Consider the following 23,292-nt stretch of genomic DNA (forward strand, 5'->3'; position numbering starts at 1 on the left):
CGAAGGCAGCATTTGCAAGTACTAAAGGAAATGAAATTGGCGGGCCAGGCGCTGTCAGCGGTGAGCCAGGTGCGATGATGGCAAGCCCGGGAAGCGCCCCTTCCTCCCGCGCGGTGGGGCCAGCTCCCTGCAGGCTCTCTGCCCTCCCCGCCCCTCCCAGCCCGCAGCCTGCAGTCTCTTCCTAGTGCGCCGCGGGCCAGGTGAGTTGTGCATCCCGCTCATCACTTCATTCGCGGCGCCTGGGGAGCACTGCCCGGCCCCGTGCGGCCCGCACGGCCCCGCCTCGCAGCGTGCCACTGAGGGCTTGATAAATGGCTTGTGCGCCCCGTGCCCACACCTCGATCACGTCCTCAGTCCACAACAGTGGGACCTCCGCCCATGGAGGTGAACACATACCTGGAACTCTACCTGGACCGATGCGCTGCCCAGGTGAGCCGGGAAACTACTGTCCCGGAGTCAAGGCCCCCGCCCTACTGCTGAGCGCCAAGGCGAAACACCACGGAGTTCCCTTTGCTTCCCCCAGTCTTTTCTGGCTACCACGGGGCTCTGCCTCGCTGAGGCAAAGGTAGACTTCTATTCCGCTCAGCACTGGTGCTTACTTGAAGCTATGGCAGCGTTTGATGCCAAAGTTAGGCTAAAGAAAGTCTCCCTGGGGGAGTTGGTTATGGGGTTTACGAAAATGTGAACTGTAGGCACCTGTGGCTTCCATCCTTAAGAGACAGGGTCTTGGTATGATGCCCAAGGTGGTCCTGAATTCCTAGGCTTAGGTGAAGAAACCATGAAGAGGAATTAGGGCCCATTTGTCCCCACTTTTCTTATGGTGGGAGTGGGGATGGGGAGATGGGGTCTAAAATTATATAATTCAACATGAAACAGCCGTCAGAAATCTTGTTTCAAGACAATAACTTCATGTTTCTAAGCAAGTTCTTTGAACAAGTCACCCCTGCCATCTGCTGGTCTTGTAATAATAGAGCAGTCCGATAGGATCCAGCCAGATATTGTGTGTTAGTTGAGGGAGCCTGGTCACCCAGAGGATGCAACATGACGCATGTGATCATGCAGTTGTTCTGTAAGCAGGGCTCAAAATCCAGATCCCAGGTGTGTGCCTTGTGTAAAGCAGGTGGTAATGCGTGCAACAATGGAACACGTTTTTACATCAGCTGCTGCCCTCAGGTGCTGGGTAATGGTAATTGAGCAGCTTCCCTGGGCTGGAAACAGAATACATTGATTTAAACTATTCTTAACATTTCAACTTCAGTAACTTTTCCTATTGTAAATTACATAACTAGAATGTCCTCTTATCCGTTCTTTGACAAAAAAAAATACACTGGGTTATTGGTGTTATTTGGTGAGTCTTGATTAGTAGTTAAGACTATATTTTCATATTTTATAAAATATGAAATTAAAATTCAGTTATTTAAGTCAACTTAATAATTGTTTATAATTAACAAGTAGTACAGTGAATCTAGTATACACTATTTAGAACATGGTTGTTCAATTGTCTCTATTACAAAATTGGATTTAAAGAGTGGCAACTTGGGTGTGATGGTGCACACCTGGAATTCCAGTGGCCTGTGAGGCAGGAGGATCACAAATTCAAGGCCAGCCTCAGTAGCTTAGCAAGGCTCGAAGAAATTAATGAGACCCTGTTTCAAATAAAAAAGGGCTGGAGATGTAGCTTGGTGGTAAAGCACCCCTGGGTTCAATCCCCAGTACTCCCTCAGAATTCTGACAACCACCAAAAACACTTCTAGGTCTTTAACTGAAGTTTTAAAAACATTTTGTGATAAGTATTCTTTCTGTATTTTAAGATACTTTCCTGTTATTGTTTTGTAATCTGTAATGCTTTTTTTTGGGGGGGGGGGTAGGGGAATTTAGAATTTAATCCAAGTAAAGCATCACAGCTATATCCTCAGCCATTTTTTTTTTTTTTTTTGAGACCAGGTCTAAGTTCAAGACTGGTCTTGAACTTGTAATCTTCTTGCCTCAGCCTCTGAAGTTACTAGGAGCTGCCTGTAATAGAATCTTAATGATACTTTAAAGAAAGATGCAGGGTATGAATAGAAGCCATCTTGAAATGCCTCAGGCTTAACACAATGCCTGCCTGTCATAGTCCTATCCCTTTGGTGTTTAACATGCTGTTTTGTCTGTTGTGTTTTGTCTGTTTTGGGAACTGCCTAGGATGACCTTGCTCTACCGGTGTCTCCCCTGTTCAGCCCAGTTGTACCTTATGACGGGTACTTACCTAATCCATCCAATTCAGAGATTGCACTTAGTTCTCAACTTGAAGTCGGAGAAACGTCCGGTGATTTCTCATCTGTGGATCTTAGCTTCCTACCAGATGAACTTACCCAAGAAAATAAAGACCAGACTATCATTAAAAGCAAGTGTGAAACTGAAGAAAATGGTAAAACTCGACAAAATAGCTTGCCATTACCCAGTGAACAGCTGAGCGTAAAAAGCAGCAGTTTATCAAATTCCCATTCACATCTGCACCCTGGTAGTGCTGATTCAATCTGGCTCTCTTCTGAGAAAACAAACTCTGATACCTTGCCTCTGTCATCCATAACTCCCATGACTCCAGTTACCCCTCTTTCAGAATGTTCTGGAATTGTGCCTCAAATACAGTAAGTGTTGTTGCTTTTAAATAGATGCTACTGGGTATGCATATTATATTCCTGAATGTGATGACGATTTCAGAATGATAATGTATGGAAGAGAATTTCAGATTTCATTATTAAATATTTCCTAATGGATTATGGCTTTAGACAGTTTGGTTATCTGTAAAAGGAAGTGCCAATTCTTGATTAAGAGAGGGTCAAGGATTAAGACATTTTTTAAAGATTGTGTTGTTTACACTAAAGCACTGCTGTTAAATTGTGGTAAGGGTTGGCTATGAAGATGTAAAATTGGATTTGATTTGCAAATAGTTTTGGAATTGTGGTTTCTGTTTTCAGGCATAGATCTAAAATTTAAAACTTTACTGATGAAATTTTAGAAAAAGCTATTTACTACTTCACTTTGGGATTGTACACTTTATTAGGGACCATGTTACTATATACTTCACTTTGAGAAGAATTCTCTCCCTAGGAAGTTTCTATGGCACAACCTATGAAATGAGGGAGGTAATAAGTTGTTTCATTTTTATTATTTATATCTGATATAATTTTCTAAGTTATTTCTTTAGGAACATAGTTTCCACCGTAAACCTGGCCTGTAGACTGGATCTGAAGAAAATAGCTTTGCAAGCCAAAAATGCAGAATACAACCCAAAGGTAAGATTTCTGAGTTTTCTTTCAACCAGTAGCTTCTCTTTAGATTTACTTTCCTTCATATGATTATAACTCACTTTTAAAAAAACTAATGAAAAGCTTCTGCAACTCAAAAACGTTAACTATCTAAAAGTTATGAAAGATGATCTTTGGTGGTACATGACTGTAATCCCAGCTACTCTAGAGATTGAGGCAAGAGGATCACAAGTTCAAGGACAGCCTGGGCAATTTAATGAGACTGTCTCAAAATAAAAAGGACTGGGGATGCAGCTCAGTGGTAGAGCACCCTGAGTTCAATCCCTAGTACCATAAAATCAACAACATCATCATATTCTCTGTGCTGAATGAAGTAGTAATTGAGTAGTTCCTAAAAATTAATCTTTTCTTTGACATTCAAAAATATTTTTCAGTCTATTTTCAGCTTTCTTAAAATGCCATTATGTTTCTGGAAATACATTCTAAATGTTGTCTCATCTAGCTGACACTTCTATTTTTCCATTTACAGTTTCTCTTAGTTGAGAAAGCTAAATTAAAATTTAATCTTATACTTGCTAATGTAAGAGATAAACTTGCCAAAGTTTATTAAGCTAAATTCTTTGTGCCTTGCCAAGGGCAGGCATGCTCTTTTCAATGATCTGTTTACCTCGGGGGAATTGGATTTGTTAAGCCCATCAACATTTACTGATTTTTTTTTTTGTCTCCAGGCTCTGTACTTAGGAGTATGAAGATAAGGAATACCTGGTTCCTACCAAGAAAAAGTTCACTGGCTTAGGTAGTGGAAGATTTAGTCAAATGAAAAAGACCACATTAGTGCGAACCCAGAGTCCTTGCAACTACTTCTGGATTAACTTTCTTTTGCTGTTGTAGTATTGTTGCTGATATCTAAATTTAATGTTACCTAAGTGTTATCCAAATACAATATAGCTGTCCTTTTAGTTCATATTGCTGGCTATGAAAAGGAAACAGCTAGAATTCCTATGACTACAGCAATGATTAATAACATGATTGAAAAAATCAGCATCTTGCCTACATTCCCTCCCCTCATTTCTTTTTGGAGGACATGTAGCCTCTTTTGACATTCAAAAATATTTTTGTCTATTTTCAGCTCTCAGAATTTATATTTGACTCCCAAAGAAATTCTTGCTTAGCACTTACACTACCTTAGAAATTTAGCAAAATGAATGGTAAGGCTATTACCTTTCAGTAATAAATACCTGAAAAACATTAGTAGGACTTGATCAATTCTGTGTTAGTGTTGACTCGGGTTTCAGCTAAATAGGGAGAGTAGAGTTGGGAAAGTGTGAGGGCCAGCAGGAGAGACAGGTCATTTAATGACATGTGGAGGACCAATAGGTCTCAATTCACAACAGCATCAGCCTCACCTGGAGAGTTTGCCAACTTTAAGAACTATGGAAGGCTGACAAAGCAGCCTTTTCCTTCATCTTCAGGATGTCTGTCATTATATATATTCAGTTCTGTATTTTGGTTACCTGGGTACTCTCTAGAGTTTTGGCACACCTGTAATATACTATACTTGAACTTTTCCCAAAATCCTTTGTGGAGGGGAGTACATCAGCATAACAGTCTGATTAGTTGTGACTTTATATCCTAAACATACCATTTTCTGTTTAATATTGGAAGTTAAGTAACCACTTAGTTTCCTTCTGTACTAAGTGAGGATAATGATGGACTCAGTCAGGTCATGAGGATTAATGAGAGATAACCTGTAAAGTTCATAACTCGGAACCTGAAACATAATGGGCACTCAATTTTAGCTGTCACTATTTGTATTTTAGATTCTTTTAGATTCTCAATCATTTTTGTAAATGATTAATAAACCATTGTTTGTTTGTTTTTCCATCCAATCTGTTTCTTCAAGACTGTTTTCTTATCCATCCCAGGTTTTCAACTGAGCTAGTGCTAACTTCTAACAGGCTAATTCTTCTCTTGGTTCTGTGTACAGAGGTTTGCCGCAGTCATAATGAGGATCCGAGAGCCCAGGACAACAGCCCTCATATTTAGCTCTGGGAAAATGGTCTGCACAGGAGCCAAAAGGTATGAAGAACCACCCTCCACTGTTATAAGACAAACAACTTACTATGTAAAACAAGTGTAGCTATTAGTATAGCAACCTGGGCTCAGGATGTAGCTCATTGATAGAGTGGCAGCCTAGAATATACAAGGCCCTGGATCTGATCCCCAGTATAGGGGATGTGGGAAGCACATAATGGGAGCAATATATTTTTCTTTGCTGAATAGTTCACACCATGAAATGCCAAATTCTAAGTTAAAAGAACTCAGTCTAATAATACTGAGTTATGGCCCACACATTACAGTCTGTCAGTTAAACCAAATTATGTCCCCTAGACTTACCTGGGGAAGTATTATTACAATTTGTTTGTTTGTGGTCCTGGGTATTGAACCCACGGCCTTGCACATGTGAGGAAAGCACTCTACCAACTGAGTTATATCCCTAGCCCCTTTACAATTTATTTTTAAGAAGCATTAAAAAAAACTATAGTAATGACAAAGCATATTATAAGACTAGAGAAGTCATCACGGTGGACTTTTCTCATTGCAGATAAATGGGTAGAATTTTCAAAATGAATATTTCTTGAGCATTAGCTCAGGAGGCAACACTGACAAGGCTTCTTTCTGGATCTCCTGCAGAAGAAGCCCTAGGCTAATATATATTCTTTCACCATAAAGCTAGTGGAAGGGATGCTTTTCCCTATAGGTGCTGGAAGATGTGTAGGAAGTTGTCTTCCTGGAAGGTTTTACCAATTTCTACTTGCCTACAGATGTGCCAAGCATTAGTTTTCTCCCATAAATGCTGGCTATAAATGTTCAAATATGTTTGTTAAATTGATGGACAAAGTTATGTTTTAATATACATTTACTTGATTACTAGATTAAGTATCATTTCATAATCATGTTAAATTGCTTAGTATGTATTTGGTTCAATATTCTACCATATTTGTCTTTTGTTAATAGCTTATTTTTTGTACTTGGGATTGACCCAAGGGGTGCTTTACTACTGAGCTATATCCCCAGTATTTACTTTAAAATTTGAGACAGGGGGCTGGGGATGTGGCTCAAGTGGTAGCGCGCTCGCCTGGCATGCGTGCGGCCCGGGTTCGATCCTCAGCACCACATACAAACAAAGATGCTGTGTCCGCCAAATACTGAAAAATAAATATTAAAGTTCTCTCTCTCTCTCCCTCTTTCTCATTGTCTCTCACTCTTTCTTTAAAAAAAAAAATTTCAGACAGGGTATTAAGTTGCTAAGCCTGGTCTTGAATTTGTGATCCTCCTGCCTCAGCTACCTGAGTCACTGGGATTACTGATGTGTGCCACTGTGCCCAACTTTTTGTTAATAGCTTTTTATGGTTAAGTTTTCATTTTATATATATATTTTTTCTCAGATTACTTTTGTGTTTTGTGGTGACTTTTTAAAGTTCCATTAAAATTTTGGGGTGTATATATAGTCTATCCAATTTTTCTGGTTTTAGTTTCATGTTTGGGAAGGCATTCCCCTTGCACAACATTATATAAAGATTTCCATATTTTCTTGTCTTTTTCAGGTCCTGCTTTTTACTAGGGAAAGGGTAGCTGACATTTTGATTCCCATAGAGCTTTCTCTAGATGATGGGAATATTCTGTATCTGCTGTCCAGTGGAATAGCCACTCATCACATGTGACTGTTGAGCACTGGAAATAGAGCTAATGCAACTGTAGGACTGAATTTTTAACTTAAGTTCATCAGATGGAGCAGATCTAGAATTCTGTCAATATAAAATGACTTCTCAAACCATTATATACATATACATATATACATATACATTCTGACTCTGTTCTCCTCCACCTTTTTTATATTTTTTTACATGTATCTGAATAAACTTCTGGACTTTCTCTTCAATTGATCTATGGATCCCTAGTCCCAGAAATCTCCATTTAAAAAATTTTATTGGACATTTATGCAAGATATTTGTAAGGGTGTTCATTTCAGCATTGTTAAAATGGGAGAAACCAAATTAAAAACCTGATGTTTTGATTTAAAGTCAAAGTAAATTGCATTAGCTATATACATGTATATTGAATTGGAAGGATGGTCATATGTTATGTTGGACTGGTTGTGGAGCAGGCAACTAAATTATAGGTTCATTATCCAACTTTCATTGTGAGATATGCTCATATTATGCACATATTCATGAATCTTTCCCCTCTGAATTTGGTTTCTAAAATCTGAGGTAAAAGCTTGGATAGTGAGATCAGTTAGAGAGATTTATTATCCAAATCTTTTGGGTTCTTAAGTTTTAAAGTAAGTTGTTGGGGTTTGGTTAGTAAAAAATACCAGTGATGCAAAAAAATTTATCTAAACCTATTTAGTTATAATAGCAAGAGTAAAGAACACTGTATTTGCTTTGGAAGAGTGCAAAAGGTAAAATTTAAGTGGTTATTACTATTGATGAGATTTCAAGGTTTTAAACACATTTTCTAATGTTTGTACAATGTAGACTTTCAACTGTTATTTGAATAGGAATGTTTTTTGTACTGGGAGGCCAACTCGGCACTATCCACTGAGCAATATCCTCAGTCCCTTTTAATTTTTTGAGACAGGCTCTAAGTTGCTTAGAGCCTCACTAAGTTGCTGAAGTTGGTCTCAAACTTACAATCTCATGCCACAGCCACTCAAGTTGCTGGTATTACAGGAATGTCCCACCATGCCCGGCTTCAAGAGGAATTTATATGTGATGGTCACACATAGTATCTCAAACTACAGAACTATGTTAGTTCTTATAATTTGAATTCATTAACATGAGAAATGTAATGGGTCAGTTAGGCAAAATGTAGTTTTTCAAAATGGAAGTTAACTTTACCACTGGCGGAGGACATGGTCTTGTTAAGGACATTTCAGGAGTTAGAGGTGGATGAGAAAGTCTGAGCAAAATTGGGCAGGTTTAAATGTATTGACATTTTTAGCATTTTATTACATAAAGACTCAAGACTGTACCGCTCAATTGGCACCTAAGCTTTCTTCCTTCTGTTTTTTTTTCTTTTTAAATTTTATCCTTGTTCCACCATAAATGTTGCACACTCTAAATTTTAGAACAGACAGGTGGTTCTCAAGCTTCGAGCATCAGAAGCACTAAAGGGCTTATTAATACCAGTACGCAGGTCCCCCCGCACAGTGTCTGCATGTCTAAGGTGGAACCAGGGGCTTGGTCTTTCCAACAAGTTTTAAGGTGCTGCTGATGATCTGAGGACACACACTGAGAACCAGTGGAATAGTTCAATTATCAAATAACACAAGTAAAAGTACCTTATATGGGACAGGTGAAGAATTAAGACAATTTATGGTTCAGTTGAACAACTGTACATTGTATCAGACCTTTGACAAGATACTAGGAACAGAATTATGAGAGGTAGGTTCTTCTGAAACCTACAGTTACATAGCACACACTGAATGGTAAACATGGCATAAAGAGTAAAAATAAGAATGATGTAAATATGGCACAAATATTAAAGGGGACATGGTGTTAAGATGTCTTTAATCATATTTGTCTTTCCCCAGTGAAGAGCAATCTCGACTAGCAGCAAGAAAGTATGCTCGTGTGGTGCAGAAGCTTGGGTTCCCTGCCAGATTTCTCGATTTTAAAATTCAGAACATGGTTGGAAGCTGCGACGTGAGATTTTCCATCAGGCTGGAGGGTTTGGTGCTAACCCATCAACAGTTCAGTAGGTATGACAAAACTGTTATAGAGCTTAACTTTGCATTTACCAAGATTTTGAGGTTTCATTGAGGGCTATTTATATACAGGGTTTTTTTTTTTTTTTGTCATTGTTGTTTGCTTTGGATACTGGGGATTAAACCCAGGGGTGCTTAACCACTGGGCAACATCTCTAGCCCTTACGTTTTTTTGTTTGTTTGTTTGTTTGTTTGTTTTAATTTTGATTCAGGGTCTCTCTAAGTTGCTAAGGCTGGCTTTGAGCTTGCAATCCTTCTGCCTCAGCCTCCGAAGCTCCTGGGATTACAGATAGGCACTGCACTCTTAGCATATAAAGTATTAGAGAAAGCAATTATCAAAAGAGGGGGAGGCACAGTAGGTTAGATGGTTCAGATGCTGTGTCTGAGTCCTTATGGATCCACATATAGGCCCATTCTTTTGAAAAAGTGGTTCTCATGCTTAAATTGTGTAGTGATCACCTGTGTCCTTATTAGAGTCTACATTCCTGGCTGGGCTACATCACCAGAGACTTTGATTTTAAGTCCTAAAAAGCTCATAGGTGATGCCAGTGTTCCTGGTCAGAGGCCTTTGGTTTGAGACCCACTGATTGACAGACTTAAAAAACAGGCACACGAGACTTTGATGGCAATAGCAAAAAATGAAGGGGTGCAATACAGGTTGGGCAAGTAGGAGGGGGTTACAGCTGGTGAGCAGAGAAAGGGTTGGAGAGAAAAATGAAAAAAAATTGTTGTAGCATATTTCTAAAAAAGCAATCGTACCTACTTGTCTTGTTTTGTTGGGGGTGGCTCTTTTGGTGACTATAGCTGTATCCTCCATCACAATGTTTACTGTATTTTACTCCCAAGGAAGTCTCCAGCCCTTCATGTCTTCTTCACACCTAACTTTTTGTTTGAACCACCATTTTTTTTCTTCTGATCCTACCTGATTTGGCCCTCAGAGCAATGCTGGGGGTTGACAGACCAATGCCAAATCCCTCCACTCCTTTGGCTATGCACCTGGGCCAACACATCTAACTTGGCTTAGAATCACAAATGCTTTTAAATTCTCTTGATCAAGCTTGAAATTAAGTTCTTTCATTCAAACATTTCACCTTCTCTTTGCCAGTGAACACTCAGTCTGTTTAATAGAGTGGATGGGGATAGTGGAAGTCATGCTTTTCTTTTAAAGATGATCTCAACAGAAGTTTAAAAATTGCTGGGTTTTTCATTCTAAGATTTAGCTTTTATGATATGCATTAGTCAGTGTTTTTCACATGAGACTTGAAGAATGACTTTAGGATGGCCAAGAAATTGGCAGGAGTTTAATACCCTCAGTCTGTATGGAATATTTTCTTAACGAAAACTACTCCTTTTCTCTGCCTTAGCCCTTATTTATTTTCAGAGAAGGGAATTGAATCGGAGGCCTTGACCACTCGGCTATATTCCCAGCCTCTTATAGAATGAAAAAGAATAAACTAAATATCTAATCAGGAGTTCATTATGCTGGTTACCTTACAACCATGATTTTGAAGGTAAATGATCTCTCTTGAAATTACTGAACACTGCCACTGCAGTTCACCATTTACACACCAAGGTCTTGTTTACTTTTTCCCCCTCAGATTCCTAAGATTCAGTTGGAAGATGAGATGAAAACTTTCCTTCTGTCTCCCCAGCCTTCATCTTCTTGGCCTGGACCTCAAAGCTCTGGAAGGGTTTTCAGGACTCAGCTAGTATCATGGTCTCTTGAAGACCAGGAAGCAGAAAGTGGATGGGAATCCTGATATTTTCTGCAGTAAGGCAGAGTGGTGTTCCAGAGGAAAGGTCTACCATGGTGACTTTCATGCCCTACACAAGGCTCACATCACAACTGCAGTGCATCTTTCTGGTGCTAATAAGAGGTTTCACATCTGTTATGGATTTTATTCATTGTAGAACTAAACAGAGCTTCTCTGTGTGGTCTGGGTTTACCCTTTAAATGCAAATATTCATGTACATTATATCAGATTTCTTTTTTTCTATTCTTCATTAGCCATTGTTTTGAGAATAGTTTTACTTCATCAGCCTCCTTTTTTGTTCTAATTAGTTGTACATGACAGCAGAATGCATTTCCATTCACTGTACACAAATGGAGCCAACTTTTCACTTCTCTGGTTGTACACGATGTAGAGTCACACCATTCATGCAATCTTACATGTATCTAGGGTAATGATGCCCATCTCATTCCACCATCTTTCCTACCCCAGTGCCCCCTCCCCTCACTCCCCTCTGTCCAATTCAAAGTTCTTCCATTCTTCCCAGGTGCACTCCCCTGCCCCTCCCATTATGGATCAATATCCACTATCAGAGAAAACATTTCATCAGCCTCCTCTTATCTCCTGACTTCCATGTGGGCAGCTTCTCAACCTCTTTATGGACTCTGTCCTGTTTGGACTGGGGTATAGAGAGGTGGTTTTTAAGTCCTATCATCTTTTGCCCCATAGAAGCCAGATTACATTTGGTAGTAAATATGAATGAGTTACTATTCACAGGAATAAATTCTGAATTTTACAAACTCGGGATAGTTTAGTTATCTTTCTTTACATAGTAATTATCCAAAGAAAAATCACTGGTCTAGAAATTTTTAGGCCCTATCTGGGCCAAAAAATACTAAATCTTTTGATTATTAGGAACTTGGAAAATCCAGGAAATTGTATTCATGTACTGTTATTGGCAGACTTTTGTTGAAAGGTGGAGAACTTTAATCAACAAGATCATAATACATTAAATCTGATGCCCTAAATTACCTCAGTTTCTAATAACCTAGGCTGACTTGAAAATGAAAAAATATAACCAAAAATTCTGTTCTTGACTGCCAGAAGTGTCTATGCTCAGGGTTGGAGTATAGCTCATTGGGTAAGTGCATGCACAAGGCCCTGGGTTTGATTTCCCCAGTATTGTATGCAAAAAAAAAAAAGTGTCCTCAGGATACTACTTTTATCAAGATAACTAAAAGTACTTTTTTTTGTTTTTTGTTTTTTGCTTTTTAAATAGCACTTATTTGTAACTGCTTAATATACTGGGTCTTGAATGTTTGTGGAAAGTAGCTGAATAGTGCTATTTTTAACCTTTTCCTTTTTTGTCTTAATAGTTATGAACCTGAACTGTTTCCTGGCCTTATTTATAGAATGGTAAAACCACGAATTGTGTTGCTTATCTTTGTGTCTGGGAAAGTCGTGTTGACAGGTAGGTTCTAAAATTATTTTCTGACTTTCACATAATTCAATAGCTATGTATATGCTTTGCTTTTCCTTTTTAAATAGCTTTGTTCCTAGAAGGTAATTTCCTACTATAGAATATTGGTAAAATGGGATTTATAAAGTAATATAACATCACCTGGTGGTCCCAATTCCTAAAACAATATGGCTTTTTTTTGGGTGTCATTTTGAGGGGCAGTGTATGCACATAGCTCAGCAGATAAATATTTGCCTAGCATTCACAAGGTCCTGGGTTTGAACCCCAGTACTGTATGCCAAAAAAAGTGTCCTCAGGATAACACTTTTATCACATATACACATATATTTATATATATTTTCATCTTTACATTCAGTCCATTTTATTAAGATTTTACTAATAAGTAGCTTAATAAGTAGCTTGTTGCTTACTAATAAGTAGCTTGATGCATACTTATGATGGCTTTTAATGGCTAAACAATGTTCTAAGACGGGTCAGCAAGCCTTTTCCATAAGGGACCAATAATAAGTATTTAGGCTTTGTGAGCCATGGGGTCTCTCTTGGAATTACTGAATTCTGCCACTGTAGTACAAAAGCAGCTATGGAAATCACACAGAGAATAGGCTTGTATATTTTTTGTGAATTTCATAGAATTTATGGATAGGCAAGTGCTATATCACTGAGCTACATCTCTAGTCCTTTGTTGAGACAGGATGTAACTAAGTTTCCCAGGCTGGCCTCAAACTTGCAACCCTCCTGCCTCAGCCTCCCAAGTATTTGGGATTACAGGTGTGGATCACTGCCCCCAGCTTCTCCTTAAAAACATAACCATCCTTCTTAGCTCACAGACTAACAAAAATAGAGGGCTGACTTTGGCCAGCAGACCTACATTTCCTGACCCCTATTCTAGCAAGTTGTTGAATCAACATTATTCTCAGTGTCAGATACTTGAACAGCTTTTTTGTTTGCTACCTATAAATGGCACAAACATTTGGTTATTTTAATTTGTGCAGAATTATTAGTGTGGACACTGAGAAATGGAACTTCTGAGGATATGACTGCTTTCAAGGTTCTTAGTACAAATTGCCAAATTCTTTTAAAGGTATACAATGGTTTTCCTGTATCATACATTCCTGCCAGCGATGTATCTAAGTATCTTTTGCCAAACCCTCAGCAACACAAAAAAAGTAGAAAACTTTTTAAATTATGTAAGTGAAATGATCTTACTACTTTAACATTACTAGTAATCAGAAATTGATAGCTTTTCAACATAGCCAATAAGTAGCATTTTTTTCACGTAAATAATGTGTACATAATATACCCTTTTGTCAAGTTTTAGTTATTTGCCCTCCTTGGAATTTGTACTAAATCACCATAATCTTAAAGATATTTGTGAATTTCTTCCATTAATTTATTATTATTATTATTATTATTATTATTATTATTTTGATACTGGGGATTGAACTTGGGTGCTTTACCACAGAGCAACATCTCCAGTCCCTTTTAATTTTTTGAGACAGGGCCTCACTAAATTGCTTAGATTGACCTTGAACCTTCTGCCTCAGCTTCCAGAATTGCTAGATTACAGGCATGTACCACCACGCCACTAGGCTCCCCTTAATTGATTTTTTTTTTTTTTTACCAATTTTTACATAAAGAAGGCTTTAAAAAAATTCTTGAGGTAAATGATTGAATTTCCATGTAATTTCACCAAAGTTTGCTGTTTTTGCCTAGTTTTATCTGACTTTTTTTGTATTTTACTCTTCTCCCAAAATGAATGTCAGGTTTATAAAGCATGAGCCAAATTTGAGTTTCACATCCCACTCCCAAATAACCACCCAAATCGATGTTGAACGTTCTTATTTTCTTTGTGATTTTTGACTTTTATTTTTTCATGTGGGTCTGTTTCTGCCTATTGCAATCCTACTGCATTTATCCTCATGAATCTTTAATTCTTGTGTTCTTTATATCTGATAGAAAGATCCAATTTCCTCTCCTTGTTTCTCTATCTTTCTTATCACCTCTTGCAGTTACTCTTCCAAAAAACTTCATCCCTTCTTTAAAAATTAAGATTTTTGTGCCAGGAATAGTAGTACATACCTGTAATTCCAGCAATTCGAGAGGTTGAGTCAGGGAGATCCCAAGTTCAAGACCAGTCTCAGAAACTTAGCAAGGCCCTGTCTCAGAATAAAAAATAAAAAGTGCTAGGGATGTAGCTTAGTGGTGAAGTGCCCCTGGGTTGAATTCCCAGTACTCACTTACCCCAAGATTTCTGTATTACCTGAACTAAGAAAAATTGTTGTCAACTTGGCATCCAGCAGAATGGAATGTTTGTTTTAAAAAGTCTTATAACTCTCATAAAGTTATATAGTTTGCTCTTTTAGAAATAACTGTCTTCAAAGCAGGTAAAGCCTATTTGGAAACTTGATTCTTTTGACTAGAGCAAAACTACAGTTCCTCAGATGTCACAAATTTAGATTCAGGAGGGACTTCCCAGTGACTAACATGTATATCCTAGAGGAAGGGAAAGCCTGCTAAGTAAATTGAGTAGTACTGATACTAAAGGCATATATGGATCCTACTTAATAGGAAGAAACTTTTCAAGACTTTTTGGAAGTATGCTTTCATGTATATTGTGTGTATCATTATGAATCAATCTCATTAAGTGTATACGTTGCCACATACAGACTAAAGTTCCTATTATAGATTTCTTTAAATATTCTCAGATCAGTTTTCCATGGCCAGATGCACACCCATAATCCCAGTGACTTGGGAGGTTGAGGCAGGAAAAAAAGGCTTTCCCACTTAACCTAAATTTAAAAAAACTCATTTACACATTTCCTGCAAGTTTCAAATCACAAGTTATGTCATTACTACAGAATCCTGAAAAGCAAACATATGTACATCCTTAAAACTTGTGTAAGCAAACTGGGTATGTTAGTTAGCACATGCCTATAATCCTAACTCTTAGAAAGGCTGAAGCAGGAGGATCATAAGTTCAAGGTTTTTAGCAAAACCCTATCAAAATTAAAAATAAAAATGAGTGGTGATATAGCTACATGGTAGAGCGCTTACTTAACATGCTCCAGGCCCTGGGCTGGATCCCCAATACACTCAAAATCTTGTGTTAAGCAAGTAAAATACGCAATTCTGATTTTTTTTTTCTTTTCAGGGCTTGGGGATCATATTCAGAGCCTCATGCATACCAGGCAATGGCTCTACCAGTTCACAGCCCTAAATTTCCTCATTCTTTGCACCATTATACCCAGCTTTCTTAACACAATTTCTTCATCCTTGCAAATGTGGATCATCACTTTTGTGAAAGAGGGGATGAATATTTTAACTGAAATTCAAATTGTACTATTGGGAAGTAAAGTCAATCCATGACTTACTACTAACTTGATGGATAGTTATCATTCATTGGGTTTTTACCTGTTAATGCCATATATTGTCTTTTGTTTATACCATATTGTCTTAAATTACTTTTGCTTAGAGCTACAAGATGTAGGCTACTTTCCCCTCAACTTTAGAGATGAATGTTCCTTATTCATTAACCTTAGTTACCTACATTCCTCTAAAATGTAAAAGAATTAAAAACTGAAGAGCCCAATTTAGGGCAAGTAAACATCCAAGAAAAGGGACCAAGGCAGCCTCTTTGTAGCCTTGCCTGTAAGCAGAAGCTGGGATGCTTGGATAGGGTGCTCAACAGAGTCCTAGAGGCTCACATGTGGCCTCAGACACCATGGCAAGATCAGGTCTCAGCAGAGATGTTTTGAAAGTATGGTCTCAACAAGAACAAATATTTTGCCTAGAAAATTTTCAAGTGTTGAAGTTACAAATTCACTCTGAGTTTGCAGAAAATGATTCCCAGCCTTTCCCTAGAATTATAAAACACCAGTGTGCATAATACAAATGTGTGGCTACTTGAAACCACTATATCACATGCCACTTGCAGGGCCTTAGGATTTCGTTGTTATGGGTATTTAACCCAGGGGCATTTTGCCACTGAGCTATATCCTCAATTGTTTTAATTTAGGAAGACGATAGGGTCTCATTAAATTGTTTAGTGCTTCATTAAATTGCTGAGGCTGGCCTCAAACTTGTGATTCTCCTCTCAGCCTTGGGAGTTGCTGGGATTACAGGATTGTGCTACAGTTCCTGGCTTAGAAAATAATAACCCCTGTAAAATTCTCACTCCCAAGGTGCCAAAGCTGCAGCCACCATGTCCTAGGGCTACATCTGAATGTTCTAATAAAAAGTGAGCTAAGGACAAAAAGGCCCTGCTATGCTCCTTGATCATCATCTCATGTTGTTGTAGAGAGCAGTGGTACCTGGGATGAGATTACACTGTTTTCTCTCATTTTCTGTTACTGATGTGACATTAAGGACCCAGGTTTCTCCTCAGACCACAGAAAAATTAATAGCCTCATTATTCTGCTGGAATAATACACAAGAAACAGCAAATAAGTCAACTTTCACTTCTGAGATCAGGTGTAATAATTAACAGGTGTTGGGCACTCATGCCAGCACCGTGATAGCAACTTGTACATGGGGTCTATTTATCTCTGAGATTGAACTTTACACCTGTTTCCTCTCCTGTAAAATGGAGACAATGGAGAAATTTAGTAACCTTAACAAGGCCAACCAGCTCTTTAGAGATCTATGATAACACCTGTATGGTCTCCTGTGTGCTTCTTTTCCAATTCTTGTCAGCTGAGGGAATGATAAATACTTAGTGGTGAGGGGGAGCAGGTGTGATGGCCAAGATGTACACTGGAGACTGTCCAGTTTGCATCCAGGCTCTGCCATTTATCAGCCACATGACTTCAGAGGAATTTAAGTTTCCACTTTTTGGTTTTCATATGTGTAATGCAGGTAACCATAGAAACTCCCTAAGTGTTCAGAGGAAGCAGAAAACAGTGCCCACATATGGTGTAAACATTAGCTGTTAGGATCTTTGATAAACCTAGCTGGGTGTGGTTGTGCACACCTGTGATCCCAATGGCTTGGGAGGCTAAGGCAGAAGCATCACAAGCTCAAAGCCAGCCTCAGCAATTTACTGAGGCCCTAAGCAACTTAGCAAGATCCTGTCTCAAAATAAGACCTGGTCTCAAAATAAAAAGGTATGGGAATATGGCTCAGTGTCCCTACGTTCAATCCCCAGTACAAAAAAAACCAAAACAATCCTCCTCTCCTGGTTGTTTCCATAAAGTTGAAAAAGACTAGAATTTAGTTATGATGCCTTGCTCTGATGGGAACAGGATGTCTAAAGAGGATTTAGTAAAATGCTTCACATTTACTTATTTCTTTCCAAAATAAAGGACTAAGAAGCTGGGTCATTGTTACTGAGGGTCAGCCTCAATAGTTCAATGATTCTTGGAAAATAGGTCAGGAACAGCAGGAAAAGGGCAGAGCTGATGAATGAGTGGGCCAGAGGGAACACAGTATGTCAATCATACAGCAAGTTGGTATGTACTATAAAATGAGTACTCTCAGGAGTTTAATGCTACTTTTAAAAAATGTAAGATTTGAACTTGTGTGCACACAAATGTGGCATCACTTAGGGAAAATAAAATGGATAGTTCTACTCTTGCTAAGAATAGCATTGGGAAGTCCAAGTAGTATTGGAGATTGATACATGGGCTGGCTAAGACATGAAAATGTGCTGGCAACCCTTATTGACAAATGACATGCTTATTTTGGGGTGCATACCAGGTATTTGTACTGTTAGGTGCTGAGGATTCAACTTAGTATCTGGCAGGAACCCAGCCCTGATGAAGGAGACATGCAAATTATGTGACAATGGCTCTTACCAAGTAAGAAGTCAGGTACTTGGACCAGCTTTCCCAGCTTCTCTTATCTTGAAGTATATTCAAGGACCAAAAAAAAAAAAAAAAAAAAAAGGTTTACAAAATGTTCTGGCTTCCAGAGGACTTTCCATAAACAATAATCATATAACCCTTATCACAACTCTATGATAAAGCCTATTGTACCTATTTTATGGGTAAGGAAACTAAAACTCAGAGGTTAAATAATTGCCTGTTATGTTAAAACAAGTAGAGTTGGCATTTGAGCCCTTACTTGATTTCAAAGCCAGCCCTTTCTCCAGTGTACCAGGCCATAGAATCTCCTTTCCATCTCTGTCACTAAGGTTAGGAATAGTGTTTATTCCCCACGGTGGCAGCATTACTGCCTACAGAAAAACAATGGTGTGATTTGCTTAAAAGGCAAGGGCCATATAATTAGTCTGGTGCTACAAATTGGGGGTTTGATTTGAATAGGATTGTGGAACAAATTAAAGTTCCCTTAAATTTTTTAAAATATTTTTTTGTAGTTGGACACAATACCTTTATTTATTTTTATGTGGTGCTGAGGATTGAACCCAGTGCTTCACACATGCTAGGTAAGTACTCTACCACTGAGCCACAATCCAGCCCCTCCCTTAAATTTTGATGTCAGCATTTCAGTGAGGAAATGTTTGACTAAAATGTTTGACTAGGGCTTGCGATGTAGCTCAGTGGTAAAGCACCTACTTAGAATGTTTCAGGCCCAGGATTTGATCCCCAGAAACATCCCCTCCTCCCTGCCAAATTTTTTTTTTTTTTTTTTGCTAAACTGGGCTGGAGTCATACCTCTGTGGTAGAGCATGGTGGCTTAGCATGCCCAAGACTCTGGATTTAATCCTTAACACCCCTCCCCCGAAAACTTGACTAAATTAACTAAATTCTCTGTTAACACCTAGTTACCCATATTAGAGATGCTTATTCTTATTTGACCTTTGGTGTAAAGGAAGAAACCCTGATACATGACCTCTTCTACTATAGCGGCTATTTTTAAAAATATTTTTTTAAAGTTATAGATGGGCACAATACCTTTATTTTACTTATTTATGTGGTGCTGAGGATTGAACCCAGTGCCTCACGCATGCGAGCCACAACCCCAGCCCACAGAAACTACTTTGTGATTTAGATAACTTTGATTTCTTGCTCTTTTCTCCAATCTATAAAATGAAGAAATTGCACAAGGTAGTTTTCCTACAGCCCTTTTGTGTTTAAAAACACTTTCCTATGCTATAAAATAATGACCACTCCAGTGTCCATTCCCTTTTGGCAATGGGTGTTTTCTGGTTCCCAGGAGACTCTAGATGGTATGTTCTTTGTGCTTGAATGTTATGCTCTGAGGCATGGTTTTAAAAAGTGTTATGGAGAAAAAGTACATCATTATTTAAATTGCTGCACCTGAACACATTTCTCAGTGAAATGTAAAAAGGAGAGCCTTGGTTTCAGGTGGATCTTTTTGGTGGGGGGAGTGGGGGCGAGGGGTGGGGGGGACATGTGGTAGGTTTGCTGTAACCTTTCTTCATTCTACATTAAGAAGATTGTTCCACTCAAACATGTACATAAAGCCAGAGACAAGGGGTTCTTTTACAGTAATCTTTTACTTCTTCCCCAACTCACTGTCTTAGTTTCTAAAGACATTGGTTTTATAAAAACCAAACTTTAGTACTGAAACCAAAATCAGCTGAGTCTTTGCTGCAGAGGTACAGAGCTTATCTCTCTGCCCTCCCTTCCCACATCTTTCAGGGTGGAGACACAAATAATAAACTCCTTGGCAGTAAATAAATAACCGTTTGCTCTTGCCTCTCCCAATAAAAACAACAACAACAATAACAAAAAAACCCCACTTAAAATTACATGAACTTTCTTTAAAGAATTTGAGGTGGAATTCATATAACAAATGCAACCACTTTAAAGTCAACAGTTCAGTGGCATTTCATACTTTCATAAAGTTGTACTTTGTGAATGTACCACCACTTCTATATAGTTTGGAGACATTTCCATTGTTTCAAAATCTGGGTCATTAGTTTCCCCCCATCCCCTCTCCTGAGTCAGTCCCCCTGCCACCCCCTGTCTCAGTTGTCTCCATGGATGTACCTACTTTGGATATTTCATATAGATATAATCAGATGACCTTTTTGAGACTCATCCATATTTTACCAGGTGTCAACACTTCATTTCTTTTTATAGCTAATGTTCTATTATATATGTACTACAAATTTTTATCCATTCATGTATTGAAAGGCATTTATGTTGTTTCCCACCTTTTGATTATTGTGAACAGTGTTGAAATGAAAGTTTGTTTTCAGTTTTATGGGGGTGTTTACCCCAGAGTAGAACTGCTGAATCATGTGTTAAGTCCTTAATTTCTTTTTTTTTAAATTATGGGGATTGAATCCAGTGGTGCTTCACCACTGAGCTACATCCCCAGCCTTTTTGTTTTTTAATTTTGAGATGGTTTCACTAAGTTGTTGAGGCTAGTCTGGAAATTGATATCCTCCTGCCTCAGCCTCCCAAGTGCTGGGATTACAGGAATGTGCCACCACACCTAATTTCTTGAACCACCAGAGTTGAACAATTTTGCACTTCCATCAGCAACATACCAGAGTACTAATTCATTCTTGCAATCACTTGGGTTTTGTTTTTGTTTTTAAGAAAAATGTCTTATCCTTGATTCTGAATCCTGACAGCTGTGCTTCTCATCTCTGTTGGCACTCCTTTTTGGAATTCCCTCATTAGTACTATAAACCAGAAAACTTATCAGGTTTTCTCTTATGAAGCCTTCTTCTCTCCAACTTCATAGCTCTTAAGGAAGAATAGTACTAATTTTGGCTATTTTCCATTTCTCCTTATGCTAAATTTTTGTTCCTTTCATTAACCACCTTCCTTCCTGGCTTCCTGGCCACAAAAATATCAGAAGTTTCATGATTAGCTATATAGACATCAGAAGTGCCATCATGACAGTACAATGTGTGCATATACTTTTGAAGGTGATGGGATGGTGGTGAGAGATAAGTAGGAACTGTTAACTTCTCAAGGGTGAAGACTAATTCATGTTTTTATACTTCTAGGCAGTATAATCAAAGATCCCTTAAAAGCTAAGACTAATGCTAATGGTGCAAAATTTCCAATTCCTTCCCATACACTGAAAATTTACACCCTAGAACAGCTCCACTCTGTCTAAATCTATTAGTCAAATTAGGGAATCAAGACAATAACTAGAGATGAATGGTTCAAAGGAAGTGCTTACAGTGCTGAAGAAGTCACTCTGGGGTTGTGTTCCTGGAACACTTATAGAACATTCTATATTTAACCTCTGGGGGGCCAAAGATGACACCCATATAGTGCAAGAGATTTCATCATATGCAAAGTAACTGGAGATTATACAATTAAATTTTAATGTTAAGAAAAGTTTGGTATTTTTATATTAAAGATTATATGAACATGGTTTTCTTTGTAGGTGCCAAAGAACGTTCTGAGATCTATGAAGCATTTGAAAACATCTATCCTATTCTAAAAGGTTTTAAAAAAGCCTGAGCCTGTTATTCAACATTATATTGATTGAAATATGTACATAAGTCCAGTATAGCAACAGCTGAATTCTTGCACCTTTAATTGTAGATGTTCAAGTTTATTTTGGCTTTTCACAGGGTGGTTGATTCTATGTGAGTAACCATGCTTAAGAAATTAAGAAAATTTCTTGCTCAAAATTACTCTTGCATCTTATTTTAAAAATTGAATAAGAAAACTGTTCTTAGAATTTGATTTAGGGCCTTATTAGAATATTTTAGCATGATTAATATTCAATTTTCTGCTTTTGTTAAATATGTAGTACAGTAGCATGTGGTTTCTGAATATGTAGCAATGTATAAAATTGCAAATAACTGCATAAACTAATATCTGTAATATCATTTAGCAGCATAGATTTTTTTTCTTTTTAAAATATTGAGATTATCCTGACCATTAGATAAAGGTACTATAAAGGATCCTGTGGGAATGCAAGTGAAACATGAAAAGTTTGAGGGTCAGGATTGGAGCTCAGTGGCAGAGCACTTGCCTAGCATATGTGAGGCACTGGATTCAAGTCTCATGACCACATATAAATAAAAATAAAGGTCTATCAATTAAAAAATTAAAAAAATTAAAAATCTGAAACCTGAATCTTTTGTTTGAAATATCCAGAGAAAATTGTCACTTAAAAATCTCACTTTTGGGCTGGGACTGTGGCTCAGCTATAGAGCACTTGCCTAGCATGTGTGAGGCCCTGGGTTCAGTCCTCAGCACCACATAAAAATAAGTAAAGGTACTGTGTCCAACTACAACTAAAAAATATTAAAAAAAACTTTCAGGAACCATTCAGGTTTAGAGTAAGCCATTTTGGAAACAATACAAATTGTTTTCTGCATACTCTTAGACTCCATAGTAACTATTTAAGCAACCCAGATAAGACTGAGGATGGAAGTGCAAAGGGTACAGACTGAAGACTTAACTAGGTTGTAGCATCACCAGCATTTACAGAAATGTCGGGTTAACAGGGATGAAACTAACATTACCTATGTGGCATTGATTATGTCCTTCAAGAGACACTTCAGTCTCTCTAATGCAGAGACTGTATGTGATGGCTTCAGAACATCTCTTCATACCTAGGAGGCAGTTCTGAGTCTCTGAGTGTGGAACTTGGAGAGAATTCCCAACTAGAGAGTTCAGGGCAGTAGTCAGTGGCAATTCTACTGAAATAATCCTTGAAAATCGGTCTAAATTATTTGACCCACAAACCTACTTTTCTTTTTTATCCTGTAGTTTAGAGACAGTCGAACCTTCTCACCCACCACCTTACTTAACCCCCAGAAACTTACTCGAAGGGAAACCCTAACCTACCTAATTCAAATTCTTTCAGAACATGGGGTCGGGAAGGAAGGTTGGCCATTAGTTATTAGAATTGCTTTCAAAAACACACAACTTTGATCTACACATTGAGTTTGGTTGGTTTCACTGGTTGATAGAGGCAAAGTATGAGATTATTAAATGGATCTACTTAATTCTTATGGCACTAGGCAGATACTGTAATTATATCCATTTACGAGGAGAAAAAAACACAGGTTAAAGAATTTGCTCCAAATCACGCAGCTATTAAGTAGGTGGGTGAGCCAAACTTTTACCTGGCTCCAAGACTCAACCCCTCACCCAACCTTTTTCTTGTGGTTTTAGCCAAACTGAAAAGCATCCTTAGAAAATCGAATTCCCT

General features: G+C 38.2%; 1 protein-coding gene across 1 annotated transcript; it reads left to right on the forward strand.

Moving 5' to 3' along the window:
* Positions 1-335: 335 nt before the first annotated feature.
* Tbpl2 (TATA-box binding protein like 2) lies at positions 336-21,584 on the forward strand. The gene is made up of 7 exons (XM_026384137.2): positions 336-429; positions 2,182-2,627; positions 3,188-3,275; positions 5,236-5,327; positions 8,848-9,015; positions 12,128-12,222; positions 21,508-21,584. The coding sequence occupies exons 1-7, from the start codon at positions 379-381 to the stop codon at positions 21,582-21,584; spliced, it is 1,017 nt and encodes a 338-aa protein (XP_026239922.1). The 5' UTR covers positions 336-378.
* Positions 21,585-23,292: the final 1,708 nt, after the last annotated feature.

The sequence above is a fragment of the Urocitellus parryii genome, chromosome 6 (assembly GCF_045843805.1).
Source record: "Urocitellus parryii isolate mUroPar1 chromosome 6, mUroPar1.hap1, whole genome shotgun sequence".
NCBI lineage: Eukaryota > Metazoa > Chordata > Mammalia > Rodentia > Sciuridae > Urocitellus > Urocitellus parryii.